Source organism: Myxine glutinosa, chromosome 7 (genome assembly GCF_964187855.1).
Source record: "Myxine glutinosa chromosome 7, kmMyxGlut1.1, whole genome shotgun sequence".
NCBI lineage: Eukaryota > Metazoa > Chordata > Myxini > Myxiniformes > Myxinidae > Myxine > Myxine glutinosa.
In genome coordinates, this window is record NC_136267.1 from 89003248 (window position 1) to 89019817 (window position 16570).

The 16570-nt window shown below is 41.4% G+C and overlaps 2 protein-coding genes across 2 annotated transcripts in view; both read left to right on the plus strand.

The window, feature by feature from the left end:
- The first annotated feature begins 12247 nt into the window (after positions 1 to 12247).
- On the plus strand, positions 12248 to 14038 carry LOC137431396 (homeobox protein Hox-A4-like). The gene is made up of 2 exons (XM_068122682.2): positions 12248 to 12664; positions 13060 to 14038. Exons 1-2 carry the CDS (start codon positions 12340 to 12342, stop codon positions 13326 to 13328), a joined length of 594 nt encoding a protein of 197 aa, XP_067978783.2. The 5' UTR covers positions 12248 to 12339; the 3' UTR covers positions 13329 to 14038.
- A 2107-nt stretch (positions 14039 to 16145) lies between these two features.
- Positions 16146 to 16570, plus strand: part of HOXD3 (homeobox D3) — a 198445-nt gene continuing 198020 nt past the window's right edge. The window contains exon 1 of the mRNA XM_068122685.2: positions 16146 to 16292. The gene's annotated coding sequence lies outside the window, so the exon portion shown is untranslated. The remainder of the gene's footprint in view (positions 16293 to 16570) is intronic.

Genomic DNA, 16570 nt, shown 5'->3' on the forward strand with positions numbered 1-16570 from the left:
ATTTTTAGTTTTTTTTTTGAGATTTTAAAACAAGGGAGTATGGGTGAAAAGACCGTGAAAAACAGAGACCGACAGTAGTTGCAGCGCGATCGAAGAACCGCTGAGACAAAAAACAAAAGCCTCAAGCCAAGGTCTGAGGACACGGTAGCCTACTACTACTAGCACTACACTAGGCCTCAGAATACACGATACGAAAAAAACCGACAATTATGTACACAGGTATGAAAAACCAACACCGAGAAACCTATTAAAGTCACCCCAATAGGTACATACACCGAAAGAAAGATAAAGATACGCCAAAAACACAAATGTGAAAGATCACTTAGCTTCGAAAGCGTGAGCGCATGGAACAGCTTCGAAAAGACGTGACCTCGCCGTGATCTCGCGAGAGTTCGATGATCAGAATTATTAGAATTCCCAAAGTTCAAAGTGCCATAACTTTGTCAAAAATGATCGAAACGTCGTGAAGTTCGAACTTGACCTCAATCTTATCATGAGGAAACCATGTGCCAAGTTTGAAATCATTAGCATTAAGCGTTTAGAAAAAACGTCCGGAAAACTGTGCTTTGCGTTACGGACTGACGGACTGATGGACGGAGGGACGGACTGACGGACTGACGGACGGAGGGACGGACTGACGGACTGACGGACGGAGGGACGGCGTACAAACCTATAGTCCCCTCCGGTGTACACCGGTAGGGGACTAATAACACCAGGTGGGTTGCCTCAACCTGTCATCCATCCGAGGTAGGCAAAATGAATGCGCAGCCATGTTTCTACAAATGATGCAACCAGCAGCCACAGGATGCAACAAAACAACAACTAGAACGGCACTCGTAGAACGTATAGTCTTGCTTCACACGTTCATTTTGAACAAAAATTACCATCATTAACTGAACACGCTACTATTATGGCTCACTGCTATTATGGCCCATATACTCGTATCATCCATGCACCCTTTTATGTCAAACTTTCTCAGCATTGGTTATGAACATCAGAGATTTAATTCCTCACTCACATCGGGTCACAGATCAGATTTATGACGTTTCAGATTTTGGATAAGGATTTCATTTCAACCAATTATGGCTGGAATACCACTTCACCCTTGACGTCATCGTTATCACCCCATATACCCCACGGGGAGTTGATGACATATGCCAAGTTTCAGTTTTTTCATCGAGCGACTCAGAGAAAATTAGGTCCAATTTTTTTCCTTAAATCCAAAATGGCTGCCATACCATATGGCCGATGACAGAGTTAGGAAAAAGTATTCTCCATAGGGAATCCCTCCTATGTTTAAGGTTTCGCATCGATTAGATAAGCAGTTACAGAAAACCATTTTTAAAGCGAAAATATATAGAAGCAGACACACACACACACACACACACACGAGCATGAGCATTGCAATAGTCTCGCATCCCCTTTGGGGGGGACTAACCAGCTGTGGCACCAAAGCAAAGGCTTATGTGACTCCATAGGCCTGACCCAATCTATGAACTTTCTGACCAGGATCTCTGCATATCTTTTGTGTCTTATGTGATTCCAAAGGCCTGACCCAATGTGTGAACCTTCTGACCAGGACATATCCTCCATTCTGGACTTGGTAATGACCACATTTCCTGCTAACGTCTCCTGTTCCTTTACTGCTCCAACTAGTTCTTCTGATAATGTGCTTGTGAGAGTCAACATCTCTCTGGCTGTTATCAGAGAGCTGTCTCAGTTTCAAAGAGTCCGGCAGTTCACTCAGGCTAACTAGCAGAGACTGTAAGCTGCCATCTAACTTCAGGACTGGTCTTTCATCTCCATCTCACATCTTACTATAATTCACCAAATGTCCGTCTGTCTGTCCGTTCGAAGGTACCATAAAAACTGCTGAACCGATCGCAAAGATATTTTCGGTGGGTAATCCTGGGATCCCCAGGAGTAAAATAGGCTATTTAGTTTTCCCAATTTCAGCTTTAGTCTCCAGCATTCTCAGGTTTGGACTCCGGCATAACATTCGCGTTTGCATGACGTTCATTGTGACGCGCGACGGATATTTATATGAATCGTTTAAAATAAAATAAAAACCTTCAATTTTTGATATTTTGCCATCGCCATATGCAGATTCGCCACGGACCCACGATCGATGTTTCTCTCCGTGAAGGTACCCGTTTGTTTGCGAACAGGTACGTTTTTCATGGAAGTCCTTCACGAACTTGCTGTCCATGTCTGACGTGCGCCTGAAGGTGCTACAGGAATGTGGAATTTATTGGTTTCATGCTTTAGCATTCGCCGTATCTGCATTGCCTGTTTGCTCCTGGCCTCCCACCCGTGCGTAGCACGGGTATTTCTCTAGTGATAGTAATGCCACCTGGAAATTTTCCCACATCAGCCTGCTCTTCCTTATGCACAGGTTTATCCTATCTCATCTGTAGCTATCACACCTATCCTGTGGCTCCTTAAAAACAGTTGCAGTAAAAAATTGCCTTATTTTCCTGCAAGGCAAAAATAATTGAAAGCAACCGCAGATCAACAACTGTGTCCACTCTCAGAAGATCCAGAAAACGAATTGTCCAACCTCAAGGCTGAACCTTCAATCTTGTCTGCTACATCAATGACTTGGTGGTGCCATGTCAAGTCTGTCTCTGGTGTAAGCTCCACTTCTCTCCCTTCCCAAACTTGAAATGGCACCACAGCTGACTCTGCTTTTGAGAAAGCTAAATACCTCAATTCTGTGTTTGCTTCTATATCTCGCATACCCATCCCATTGTTCCCAATACCAACCCTATCTTTTCATACTGAAATGCTCCTGGACACTGTATTTCTCAAGTGAGAGGGTGTTGCAACAGGCCTGGACAGCATCAGCACACGTGTCCTAAAAACCTAATCTCCCGCTCTTGCTCTTCCTCTCGACCATGTTCACCCTGTATCATTTTCTCTTGGTCACTTTCCATGTATTTGGAAGTTAGCCAACATCAATGCAATACACAAACATCGCACATAAACTATTAACTACAAGCCTATTGGCTTACTTCCAACTACAAGCCTTAATAAGCCCAGTCCTTTTGGGGTTAAGATAGGCAAGCAAGTCTCTTTCCTCTGCAGATCATGATAGAATCAGAAGCTTGTCCAACACTTGGAATATGTCTTTGAACTCTGACAAACCCCATACTCTCTCACTCTGTCTCTTTGAAAGGACTGTCTGGTGAACCCACCTCTCTACTTCCTCAACAAATCTATTGAAGAAGTTCAGTCACTCAAACTTTTAGGCCACACCATCACCTATTATATTTCCTTGGCAACCATCAAAGTTGGCCTTCAATCCAGCTGTCAACTTGGCATCCTCCATTTTGCAAAGTCTTTCTTTGGCAAATTTGAACTTTTATCAACTTGCAAGGCCTTCGTCTGCTGCTTGATGGAGCCATGCTCTCTCCTTTGACTTACACCCATGCCTCACACCTTGCACTTCTAGATACTGTCTTTTAGCAAGTACCTCAAAATCATTGGTATCTCCCATGATGAAGCCTAGTCTCTGCATCTGTAACTCTTGAATCACTGACAGGTCATAGGCCTCTCCATCTTCTACCACATAATTTCTGGTCTTGCAACCTCTGCCCTTGCCTTAATCTGATTCCCCTCATGCCTCACCCCAACCCCAGGTTTCTGCAGAACACATATGATCTACTGGTAACCCAATTCTGGTGAAACTCGAGATATGCAGGCTCACTGCTCACCTACATTAATTTGTTCCTGTTTGGTTTTGTCTGCTCAACCGCATTCTATTTCCTGGGCTTCAACATAGCTGTTCAATATATAATCCATGGCTTCAAGATGGCTGTTCAGCACTACCTCAGGAGATCCACCATCCTTACTCATGATGTTTTCTACCCTCCCAAAGGCCACCCTTCCTTTCCAGGTTATTGTGTTTTCCAGCCTCATCCTCATCCTCTTTTTAACTCAACTGGACGACCGTCCAGTTGAGTTCATCACATACTGAACCCTCCGGCGTCCGTCGTCTGTCGTCGTCGTCGTCTGTTGTCCGTTAACTTTTCGACGTTAACACTCCAGCGTCCACAAATATCAACCGATTCTAATCAAACTTGACATGCAGCATCCTTACCCCAAGGATCAGGTTGGTATTACATTTCAGCCCGATCCGTTGTAAAATGGCGGACTTAGGCGACCATTTTGTTTTTGGTCATGAAAACGACGTTAAAACTCTAGCGTCCACAAATGTTAACAGATTTTGATCAAACTTAGAATGTTTAACCCTTACCACACAAGGTAGGTTGCTATTGCATTCCAACCAGATCCGTCACAAAATGGCCGCCATAGGCCGCCATATTGTTTTCAGCTCCGAAACGAAGTTAGGACTTTAACGTCCACAAATATTTATGGATTTTGATCAAACTTGGTGTGTGAGACTCTCACCACACAAGGTAGGTTGCTATCGCATGTCAACCCGATCTGTCACAAAATGGCCGCCATACAAGGACCTTAAAATTACTAGTACCCGACTGCAAAGCCGCAATGAGCCGGCGAAGCCAAAGCCTCTTGCCACTATTTCACCCATCACTATGGCATCAGTAAGTTAGGTAGTTGGTAGTAGGTAGGTGTAGTAAGTACCGTACCTAGTTCAAAATGACACCATTTGCATTCTGGATTAGATGAAAATTTATAAAATTTACTTCTTGATTAATTCGGTGAATTCCGTCTCAACTTCGGATATTTACGGCCGTGAAAAACTACCCCCTACGGCCGCGAGATTTCTAAAAAACAATTCTTCGTCAATTTTAGAATATTTGACGCCGTTTTCAGCGTCCGAAATGTGGTAAAAAGCTTTTTTTGAAATATTTTTTCAAATGCTTGAATCTCATTGGTTCCGGTAATTGGTGACGATGTTCATTGAAGATAACCAGGGCCCGTGTGGGCCCGGGGAACGAGGTTGGTCTTGAAGTATTTTAATTAGAAATTAGAGGTGCATAAGATTGTGAATCAAACAAAGACGGGTGAAACAAACTCCTATTGAACTTTTTCGCAATTTTTTTATGCATACTTCCGCATCCGGAAGATGGCGGCCTCCATTGAGTGATTTGGTTTTTGAAATATTTTTTCAATTGTTCGAATCTCATTGGTTCCGGTGTTTGGTGACGATTTTCGTTGAAGACAACCAGGCCCATGCGGGCCGAGGTTGGTCTTAGTATTTTAATTACAAATTGGAGGTGCATAAGATTGTGAATCAAAAAAAGACGGGTGAAACAAACTCCGATTGAACTTTTTTCAATTTGTTATGCATACTTCCGCATCCACAAGATAGCAGCCTCCATTGAGCGATTTGGTGCGTCAAAGCTTCGAAATTCTCAAGGGATCCAGCAAAATCTGGCTTTTCAACATAATACGCACGCGTTCATTCACAACACCGGCTTCGCCGGCTATTACACAAGGTTGTTGGCTTTTCATTTAAGTCAAATCTAGTACAGACAACTGACCTACTTTAAAGTTGTCCAGTCAGTTCAGTTGAGTTCTGCTTCCCTGGAGGCTCTAGTTTGTTTTCTTTGTTCCTCAGTATTCATCCTTGGTTTTCCTTCATGTTCTTGCAATGTTTGAACTTCTATCCAACTTGTTCATCTCCTGTGCTCTCCTCCTGCTCTCCTTGATGTCATTCTTTGTCCCCCATGCCCATTCTTCCTCCAATTGTCCCTCTGATGTGTCCCTTAATTATGGTCCAATGGGAAATCACTCATGACAATTAAAAACTCGTCTCATGTGAAAAGATTGCAAATAATGTCATAAGTGGTGTCAGGAGTGGGATAGTGAACTATGAACTAGAAGAGAGATTGATGAAAATAGCAACAGCTGAGTGTAAACATCAGCAGCAAAATTAACTGAAAGGAATGGCAAAATTTACATCAAAAACAATCGAGCATTAGACCAGCAAATTAACTCCTAGCATTAGAAAACAAACCAGTAGAATCTTAATGTCGACTTCTCAGGTCTTTGGAGCATCTACATAGTCAGGTTTTTGTAACGATTGAAATATTGAATGTGCTTGGGCAAAAATCAAACATATTAGAGAAATAATATCCTGACATGGTCTAAATAATTAATTATAGATGGCACCCAAGGAGGATTTGAGCAAATGTGAGGTAGGCCATAGTTTGGGTTCAGAAGGAATTTCATATGTTGATTACTTTTGATGAACCAGGCTTCAGAGTTCCATTATAGACCGTATGGAAATGTTCAGAAAGTTGATGGTTCTGTTTCTTTGTTAATTTATTATTCTCACCCCCAGATATTGGCCTATAAATATAGACATTTGTGAAACCCAGCTGGCTACCAGTGTTAAAAGGATAATTTCATATCTGAGAGCCCATGCAGCTCATTTGTGACCATGTTTTGTATAGCTGACAAAGGCCTGTGAGTATAGGATTGGAAAAGGTAACCAGAAGGATGGAGACAAAGATACGTTTCAAACCAGAGTTTGAGAGAATGATAAACCCTTGCAACCTGTCATTCAAGATCTTGAAAAACCGGTCTGGCATGTTATCATGGTGGCTTGGTCATAAGGGCATTGGACTGTCATCTCAAAGGTTGTGGGTTGATATTCAAACTTAAAACAACAATATTCAGGATTTGGTTTCTCACCATGTTATGCTAATTGCTATTTCATTGTTGCTTTCAGGGGAATCAACGTGGCTGCGATCGAAGTGTCAATATAAAAACCCAGCTGGCATACTAATGACCTACAGTATTCTAGCTGGGTTTTGTGGACTAGGTTCACCCATAAATCAAAGACTATAGGGTGACGTACAGATTACACCCCCACACCCTTTCAGCGATGGGTTAATTTGTCTATCTCTCCCTGAACCCATTTACTTATGGGTGGAGCCAGTTTCCACTTTGTTGTTGGCTCTTGAATGCCCTGGGGCACTATAATGTTCTTGGAAACAGCTCCACCCTCATCCCAGAGAAAGAAAAAGCATGCCTATGCAGCAGCAGATAGACTCTTGTTTCTTGTTGCAGACTCTTGTTGCAGATAGACAGCAGCAGATAGATAGACTTATTTCAAAGACACTTTCAACATGCCTTAGTGCTTAAAAACACAGAAGTAGCAACAAAACTGGGGCAAAGGAAAAGGTCTATTACACCTCAATGACAAAACTTACTATCACCTAGTCGTACGCAGTGTATATTAACACCTAAGATGACATATGCTACACATTGGACCCACACATGTCTGCCTCTTTCAATCAACCATGTGAAGTAGAACTTAACGGTGCTGGTTGACTTCCCTTTTTCAAAGACTTCAGCGAACAGTTTGGTTTGTGCAGCAATCTCACAACGACAGACTCCAGGATGCATGCATTCGTCCAGTAACACCTTCCTGATTAAACTCCTAAAATATAGGTTTACCACAATCTTCCACTCCTTTGATCCTCTTTTATCCCCTGTGGAACTGCCTTCTGGAGGATGGTTCAATCTCACTCTTCCTTCCAGTTTCAAGTTGGTGGTGCACAACCATCTCATGTCACCCCTTCCTCCCCATCCAGACCCATGATCTTTTCAACCCTCATTAGATCAACCTAACCCAACCTTGTCACTAGCCCGTCCCTGCGCAGCAGGAGACGGGGTTTTGCAATCACTTCTGTGTGTGTGTGTGTGTGTGTGTGTGTGTGTGTGTGTGTGTGTGTGTGTGTGTGTGTGTGTGTGTGTGTGTGTGTCTGTACGGGCCATAACATTTTTACCATTTGAGCTATTGTCATTAAATTTTCATCAAAGCTTTATTATGAAAACATGGAGAAGGCAAATTTGTAATTTTGTCAAAAGGTCAAAGGTCAGAATCACATAAAATCATAAATTTTCACCCAATTGACCTGAAATTTAAATTTACCAATTGAGTTTTGTCATCAAATTTTAAACAAAGTTTTATTATGAGAATATGGAGAAGGCAAATTAATAAATTGGTCAAAAGGTCAAAAGTCAGTGTCACATGAAATCGTCAATTTTCACCCGATTGACCTGAAATTTAAAGAATTTGCATATCGGGTCACTGAATTGGTCCACTAATGAAAAGGGAGGAGTCGATTGTTTTTTTTCTCAGATCAAAAGGTCAAAGGTCAAGGTTGCATAAAATTGTCAATTTTTTTCCAATTGATCTGAAATTTTAAGAATTTGTAGATTGGGCCACTGAATTGTTCATTAATCAACTAGAAGCTGATTATTTTTTTTAGATCTAAAGCTAAAAAAGTCAAGGCTGCATAAAATAATCAATTTTCATTTTGTATTAAAAAAAAAAAACTGTTTTCGTTATTTTGAGCATCCAGAAGAAGAAGAAGACATCTGAATACAAATGGACGTGGACGGGCTTTGCATTTTCAGATGCTCTCTAGTTTATAGGTTGTGTCCACCCCTCCTCTTTTCCTGTTCACTCATTCCCTTGCTTGTATCCCCAAATGTGGTCGGTGTCAGTTCGTTGCCTTTTTCCTCTGTCTCCTCGCTCTTCCACGAGCCGTGGATCTTGCATTGGATAGGAATTATGGAAAAAGAGAAGTAATGTAACGTAGAGTGAGGGCCTCGGGAAAACGAAGAACAAACCTACTGATTGCAAACCCTCAGCTCATCTGTGAATGGAATTGCGTGGTGTGGTTTTATGATTAACCACGTCGACGTCTCCTTGATCATGTAATTCATTAAATTGAGGGAAAACCACACGAGACACTTGAGCGGCCTATGGTGATTTTCCTACACTGCAAGCTAGAACAGCTGATGTAACACGTCAGGAATGTGCTGTGGACAGCTACGGTACTTTGCTTGCTTCATGTGGACACGTCATCAATGGTGCTTTTGAACATCACAGGTGACTCCCACCCTAGGTTCAAACCAATGGTCGTTTCATGATGATATGGTTCCATATTTCTTTGTTCCGCAGTTTCCTCTTCAAATGGTTTGCAGAGCACGATAACGCAAAGCTTCGGGCCACGAGGCGAGCACGGTCATTTCAGGATGTCCCTCTGATTGATCCTTTTAACAGGATGTACTTAGACCTGGAATTCGCTCGCTCTACCTCGGTGCCATTCACCCGCATCCGACACAAGCTGCAGATCGCATCCTCACAACAATGGACGAAACATTTCCAGCGGCTAACGTAGTCTTTACCTCGGTAAGTTCATGCTTTGGGAAATCACGTCCTCGGTTCCATTATGATTCATCGTCAAATAATGTAGACCTTACAGCTGACATCTGTTGTTTTGTAGGAAAATGAGTTCAGGCAGTCGATGAGGGTAAATAACTTGTCATATCCATGACGTACCATGCTTTCAGTTCCTTGTAGCACACAGTGTTTTACAAGTACAATCTGTATAAGGACCTTTTTCCATCGACATTGGTGGTATTGAATCATTGGAAATTTTTTTGGGTTGGGACTTTTTGTTTTTTTTTGGTTTTTGGTTTGGTTTGGTTTTTGATTTTAGTTCTGGTTTTGGTTTTGGTTTTTGGTTTTTGGTTTGTTTGGTTTGGTTTTTGATTTTAGTTCTGGTTTTGGTTTTGGTTTTTGGTTTGTTTGGTTTGGTTTGTTTTTTGGTTTTGGTTTGGTTTTTGGTTTTTGGTTTGTTTGGTTTGGTTTGTTTTTTGGTTTTGGTTTGGTTTGATTTTTGGTTTTTTGGTTTGGGTTTGGAATTTGGACACGACATTGGTGGGGTGTAATTGCTGGAATGATCGACATCATTAATTTGTGGTACAAACTTTGATACAAATTACTTTCCAACTTTGATACTTTTGTGAAGGTGAAGCTGGTACGTCTCGTGTGGAAAGGTTATTGGGGTGAATGGTGGTGTTCAGGGTCCTTGGGATACGAGGGGGGTATCTGGGGTATGCGGTGGTGTTTGGTGCACACAGTATTGCTCGGGGTGCATGGTAGTGGTTTGGTATGCAATGGTGCTCGGGTTGTGTAGGCGGTATGAAGTGATGTTGAGGGCGCTCCGTGGTATTTGTGGTACATGGTGGTGCTAGTGGCGGAGGTGTGTTTGGGGTGCTGTGATACACTGGTTGACGTTTTAATGGTATCTAAAAAAATAAAACTCACTTCGAATATAAACACAAACGTGTCGTATCCCCAAACAAAATCTGTATGCTTTCTTTATGGTGTGAAAAACAATGTACTTTGTTATTGTGGATTCACGTGATATGGAATAGTGGATAAAAATATGGTACACGTGAAATACTGAAACTGTGCATTGTTAATCAATACAATACCTCGTTATTATCTCTAAGTTTACGTCAATGCTTTAACGTTTTTCTTCTATATTTATTGATGTCTTCTAATTTATCACAATCGATACTTACTAAAGGTTAGTCGTTCACATTGCTTTGCATCCTCTTCCCTATTAAATGCTGTTCACTGCTAAATCACAAATAAATCGCGAGAATAACCCGCGGGTAAACTGCTGCAGACCACATCTCCCTAACAGCACAACTAATCGGTGATTCTCTGAAATTTTGATCCCCATTGGCTGATGAGGAAAGGACGTTTTCTCGTAAAGTTTGTTATAAAATTTCATGATTAATCACAAGGTTCGAGCACGCGCTTTACCTGCGAGGTCGCTTTACAAGATGGCTTTACCTCGTGTGGCTTTTAGAGTATGTTGCAGGAGAAAAAAACGTAGTTTTTTTTACTTAATTAAAAAAAATTGGTTTAAAAAAAAATTAGAAAACTCGTTTGCTTTTGCTCGTAACCTAAAGAAAAGTTCTCCTTACTTTCAACAAAAGTTATTTTTACTTTCAACAAAAGTTATCTTTACTTTCAAAGTACCGATCACTTGAACGATTTCAAACGGAGAGAGAAAAATCAATTCTCTTGCCACAAACATTTGGCCTCTTGTCTGGACGGTTGAGTAAGTATTGGGTACTTGATCAACTTTATTAAAAGCTTTAACGAAAGACATTCGTGTGAGTGTGTATAATGTTGCAAAAAATGTATTTTCAATTATACAAATGTATCCGATATTGTGATCATAGCACCAAATGTTATGGTCACACATATATTTTGATAAAGAATATAGAATATATAATATATATTATATAATATATATATATATACTCATGTGTGTATTTATATATATATATATATATATATATATATATATATATATATATATATATATATATATATATATATATATATATATATATATATATATATATATATATATCAGTCACTATGCGACCTTCATATCATCAGTGGAGAACCGCCAGCAAGGTGTCCCATACAGCTGCTGCTGCACCTTGCTGGGAGCGATAAAGCACCGCCTGCCACGCGGTAACGTTATCTCTGGTATCCACTCATCATATGGAGTCGACCTGGTTGCGGTTGGGAGTTACTAATAATGGTATCTGTAATCTGGTTCTCCAACCTAATGAGCGGACAACATGACGTCATCGCCATGCACGTCCGCCTTATATATATATATATATATATATATATATATATATATATATATATAATTATATATATATATATATATATATATATATAATATATATATATATATATATATATATATTCTTTATCAAAATTTATTGGGATGGATACACTTAAAAAACAACTTTGATGGTGATGGATCCCTTCTCAGTGTGGGTCCGTTGAGGCGTCATTTCAAACCCAATGTTTCCCCTCACTCAGTTGGTGGTGACGTCACCTTGACGGCTTGGAGTAGACGTGCGTATTTTTGTTTTCCTCAGTCGATGTTTTGTTGTATTCATCTTTTGGTTATTCTCTTGTAATGTGATCTTATTAAAGTATTACAGTTGTTCTTCGCACCAACGGAATCTCGCAAAATGCGAACTTCAGTTTAACTCAGGTACAGCCGTACAGTGCAAAGTGGAAGTGCACTGTACTGTACTAGACAGGGAAATTAATAAACGTTCGTAAGAACAACCTTATATGACGGTATTGAAGGATGGCCTGGCCTGAATGTCCAATTATCGCCACCCGTGAGCCGGTGTTTCCCGCCGGTAACGCCAAGGGACCCAGTAGAGTCACCTGCTGATGTTGAGAACGCTCGGAAGATCTTGCGTCTCACTAGGGACTTTACCCCAAGGTCACTCGGGAGGCCTATAAAGACGGCGTGCACCTCCAGTGGGCCCTGTGTGCTGTGAACAGTCTGGGTGCCTTACCTTGGGCCGTTTCATACCGGGTGTGCTGCACGTTCCAATTGGCTCACAGCGGCACGTGTGGGTGGAGAGGGCGGCCTCGCGCTCGCACGGGAGGAGAAAAGAGAGAGAAAAAAAAACGATCGCGGGAAGTAAAAAATTTCCTGCTTTCTCACCCCCCCTCTAATCCCCATCCCCCGAAGTAAATTAATGAGCATGAGTTCTTATTTGATGACCGCCGATTTGGTGGAGTCCGCGTTCCCGCCATGCGAAGAATACTCTCAAGGAAACTACATCTCAGAAGCTGGAGAAGAGTTCTTCAGACAGCCCAGCACCGCCACCGGGTTCCCTGGACGCACATGCAGCTACGTTCATGGCCTTGGGAAGCCGCGATGTACGGATATCGTACACGGGGGAGCTTCCTCGGCCGAGTCCAAGTCGTGCGTGGTGAAGAGTTCATCCAGCCAAAGCGTAAAGGATGAGCGGAGGCAGCCTGTGGTGTACCCATGGATGAAGAAGGCGCACGTGAGCACAGGTGAGCCTAGTGAGCACCACCGGACACATGCTTTGACAGCTCATCCTTCAGACTGCCGTTTTCCGAATGAACGACTCCAATTTCCAAAGAAACAATTGCTTTGGGCAAGTCATATGGTTTTACTGGGTGAGAAAGCGCGCATTTTACTATGGTCAGCCACATGTAAGGTGCATCCCGACAAAGGGTACCAACGGGTCTCCGTTACTCTGGCTGGCCTCACCAGCTACTTAGTGAACCAAAAAAAAAAAGGTTTCTGCCACATTAGTGTGTGAGTGTACCCGGATATCATGCTGAGTTTGTACTCGTGTGTATCTGGAATACTCACGCCTCCCCCTTCCCCTTTCCACCAACATTCATACCGTGCGTGTGACTGTTTCCACGACCCAACCTTACAGTGAACGACATGGGCGACGAAGCGGACAACAGAAGGGCTCGGACTGCCTATTCCCGGCAGCAGGTACTGGAACTTGAAAAGGAGTTCCACTTCAACCGCTACCTGACGCGGCGACGCCGCCTTGAAGTTTCGAACAATCTTGGCCTGAGCGAGCGTCAGGTGAAGATTTGGTTCCAGAACAGGAGGATGAAATGGAAGAAGGATCACAAACTTCCAAACACCAAGATCAGGTGCGCCCCTCTGGGGCCTGCGACGACCTTCGGCCACTGATGGTGTATCCGCGTCGGCGATTTCACCCCTCATGCAGGTGGGACTTCCTGGTCGCCTCAGACATTGCATGGACAACAGTCAACCAGCAACAGCAGAGGCCGCGTCATCAATATGGCCACCGGTGCGCGAACTGTAGGGGACACCACCGCTGCCTTTGGTGTCGCTATAATCCTTTTAATATTTGAGTATTTTTATAACCCGCCAGTAGGAGCAGCCTTGTATCATACAACAATAGACAGGTATCAGGTGTTACCTCCGGTGCCATTTTATACTCCATGTGATGATCAGCGATGTCGCTGGATTGGAAACGAATTTGCACTTTTTCACTCCTCGTTATAAAATCACCGACTCGTCGTTATTCCTTCTTGTACACAACGACGATCTCCTGTTTGGAGGTGAAAGGGAGTTTTCTATTTATGGAGCGGTTTGTTTGGTCCATCAAGCATTATATTGATTCTCCTGATGAAGGCAAACCAGTCCAATCATTTATATTTTCATGTTCTTAGCATACAACGCGTGTCATTATTAAGTATAATCTATGTTAGAGCAATAATGGTGCAAACATTGCCATAATTCAACCGTTACTGCAGGTTTTTCCATGTTATGATACATTCTCAATACACAATCATTTCCTTTTTCAATAATTGTTTTCAGTCAAAATAAGATCCAATGTTTTGCTTTTTGATAATAAAGTATACACCAGCCTTGTGCATTTTTGATTATAAAGTACTGTATACATTAGCTGATATAAAAGGTATAATCAGGATCCGATCACAAATAGCAACGTCTCATGTGGGAGCATGGATGGTGTTTTGAGTTGATCTTCTCACGGCCATGTACTTTCGGCCTTAATTACACATCACATTGGAAGTCGAATGAAATGTAATACATATTTACAGGAACGTGGAATTATGGAATCCCCACGAACACCATTTGAAGCACAATAATGTTTAAAAATACAAGGCGCACATACCTCTTATGCGTCTACAACCATTTTGGATTTGTCTATAAGCAGTTTGAGTGAAGAGCGAACTCCATCGTCGTTACAACCTTTGTGTTATATCAAAGGAAGCTTTTATTTATATGCCCATGAGAAAACGTACAAGTGAAGAAAAATGGACGAAGTCATTTTCGGGTTCCGCAAGAACCATATTTCAACTGCGAATGTAACACCACATTGGTTCTTATAACGTCAAATCAGGTTCGTAACACCACATCGTTTGGTAACACCACACTGTTTCTATCTGTGCAGTTCGAAAACTTGATATATTTATACGTACTGATTGTTGTGTTCAAAGTTCCTGTTATAAATATATATATATATATATATATATTATATATATATATATATATATATATATATATGCATATATATATGTATATATGTATATACAGTATATATGTATATATATAGATGTATATATGTGTATATATATGTATGTATATATATATATATATATATATATATATGTATATATATATATATATGTATATATATATATATATATATATATATATATATGTATATATATATATATATATATGTATATATATATATATATATATATATGTATATATATATATATATATATATGTGTATACACACACAGCATGTATATGTATTTATATATATATATATATATATATATTATATATATATTATATATATATATACACATGGGGTATATATATAAGGAACTTTGAACACAACAATCTTGATCTATATATTCATATGGATTCGAAATTATTACCAATATAGCTCGTTAATTTCAGAGTACGTTATTCCCTATACAAGCCTTAAACATTACCTCATGTATTATTACAAATAAATCCAGAAAATACATGTTTTTCTGTCGTTTGTTTTTTTACACTCACATCTTTCACCCTCCCAAAAAGCAATATGAATCGTACAAGTTGCAAAACAAACGAGTTTACTCCTTACTGAAGCAGAAGAATAAACTCATTAATTTTGTTTCTAACACATATTTTTTGCCATATGATATAAAACAAAGAACTATCTGTGGATATGCATGGGAGAATAATTATTCATTTCCAGGAGAATGCATCTTTTCACCACCAAGGCGCTCCCTCGTTCAATTGTTGTGCAAGTGAGAGAGAAGACAAAGAAACGTGAAATATGATCAGATGTCAGAGGTCCCTAACCGACCCCCACAAATAAACTGTGCATACCTGCCATAGCGTGAGTAGGTAATTCTTCCTCGTAAGGATCCAACGATTTGCTTGGTTTCAGGAATGTTGGCCTTCTCTTGTACTTATGGACTACTTATCGATGCCCTTTGAGGCAAATTTACTGTTCCAGTACCATTGCTTACAATTGACATGGAGATACAGCTCTGGAATCCTTAATCTATTATTTGGTCGTTTGTAAATAAATATCCAACCAAAGGCAATGGCTTCATCAGTCATTCCCGCAACACCATGCACAATTAGAACTAGTAAAGTGACGGAGAAATCACGAGAAGTCGCCAAATGGCGTCGAGAGAGTTTAGCAGTCGGCGTCGGTTTGCGAAGGAACATTTCTGTGAGCACAATAGGAGCCGGGCCAAAGGGCGCGCATTGTCAGGACGAGGCAAGAAAAATTGGCCGAGAGTTCACCAGCAGGGCACTCGTTTTGACCGATCACGGGCTGTCCTGCCGCCGATTAGCCGAACCCTTGACCCGGTACTAAGGCGCAGCCTATCGAGGACACTCCTGCGACTTGTCTCCAAGAACGTGCCGGCGTTTGTAGGACACTCCTGCGACTTGTCTCCAAGAACGTGCCGGCGTTTGTGTCCCCTGCGTGTCCCTCGCGAAAATGCGCAATCGGCGCCATGTTGGACGTTCCGCAAAAGCCTCCGTCATGTCCCATCGGGCAGCGATTAGCAGACGTCGTCGCTCCAAGGAGGACAGGGGAATGGCTATGAACGGCCCGCCAGCGGCCAAGGAAACAGCACAGGCATCGGGGTATGTTTGTATGCTCAATTTTCTTTTACCGAGGTTCCTCCTTCCTGTGATCATGATGCTTGTTCCGCCATTAAGGGTCGGCTTTTCATCATCTTGTTATACTAAATTTGTTTACCCTCATGCCGTGCATATTCATGTTGGTGTATGATCTGAGCGAAAAGAGCACATTAAATAATTGCTTTATGGACAACGCTATATTTAATACTCCCAGACAAGTCCACCATTTTTTCCAAAGAGTGCGGACCTGTTTTTTCCCCGTGCGATTTTGTTTCGCTTAG

Excerpts from the sequence above, each read along its gene's own strand:
- LOC137431396 (XM_068122682.2), top strand. The coding sequence starts at position 12,340 with ATGAGCATGAGTTCTTATTTGATGACCGCCGATTTGGTGGAGTCCGCG. Across the intron at positions 12,665-13,059 it reads GAAGGCGCACGTGAGCACAG|TGAACGACATGGGCGACGAA; the intron begins GTGAGCCTAGTG and ends CCAACCTTACAG.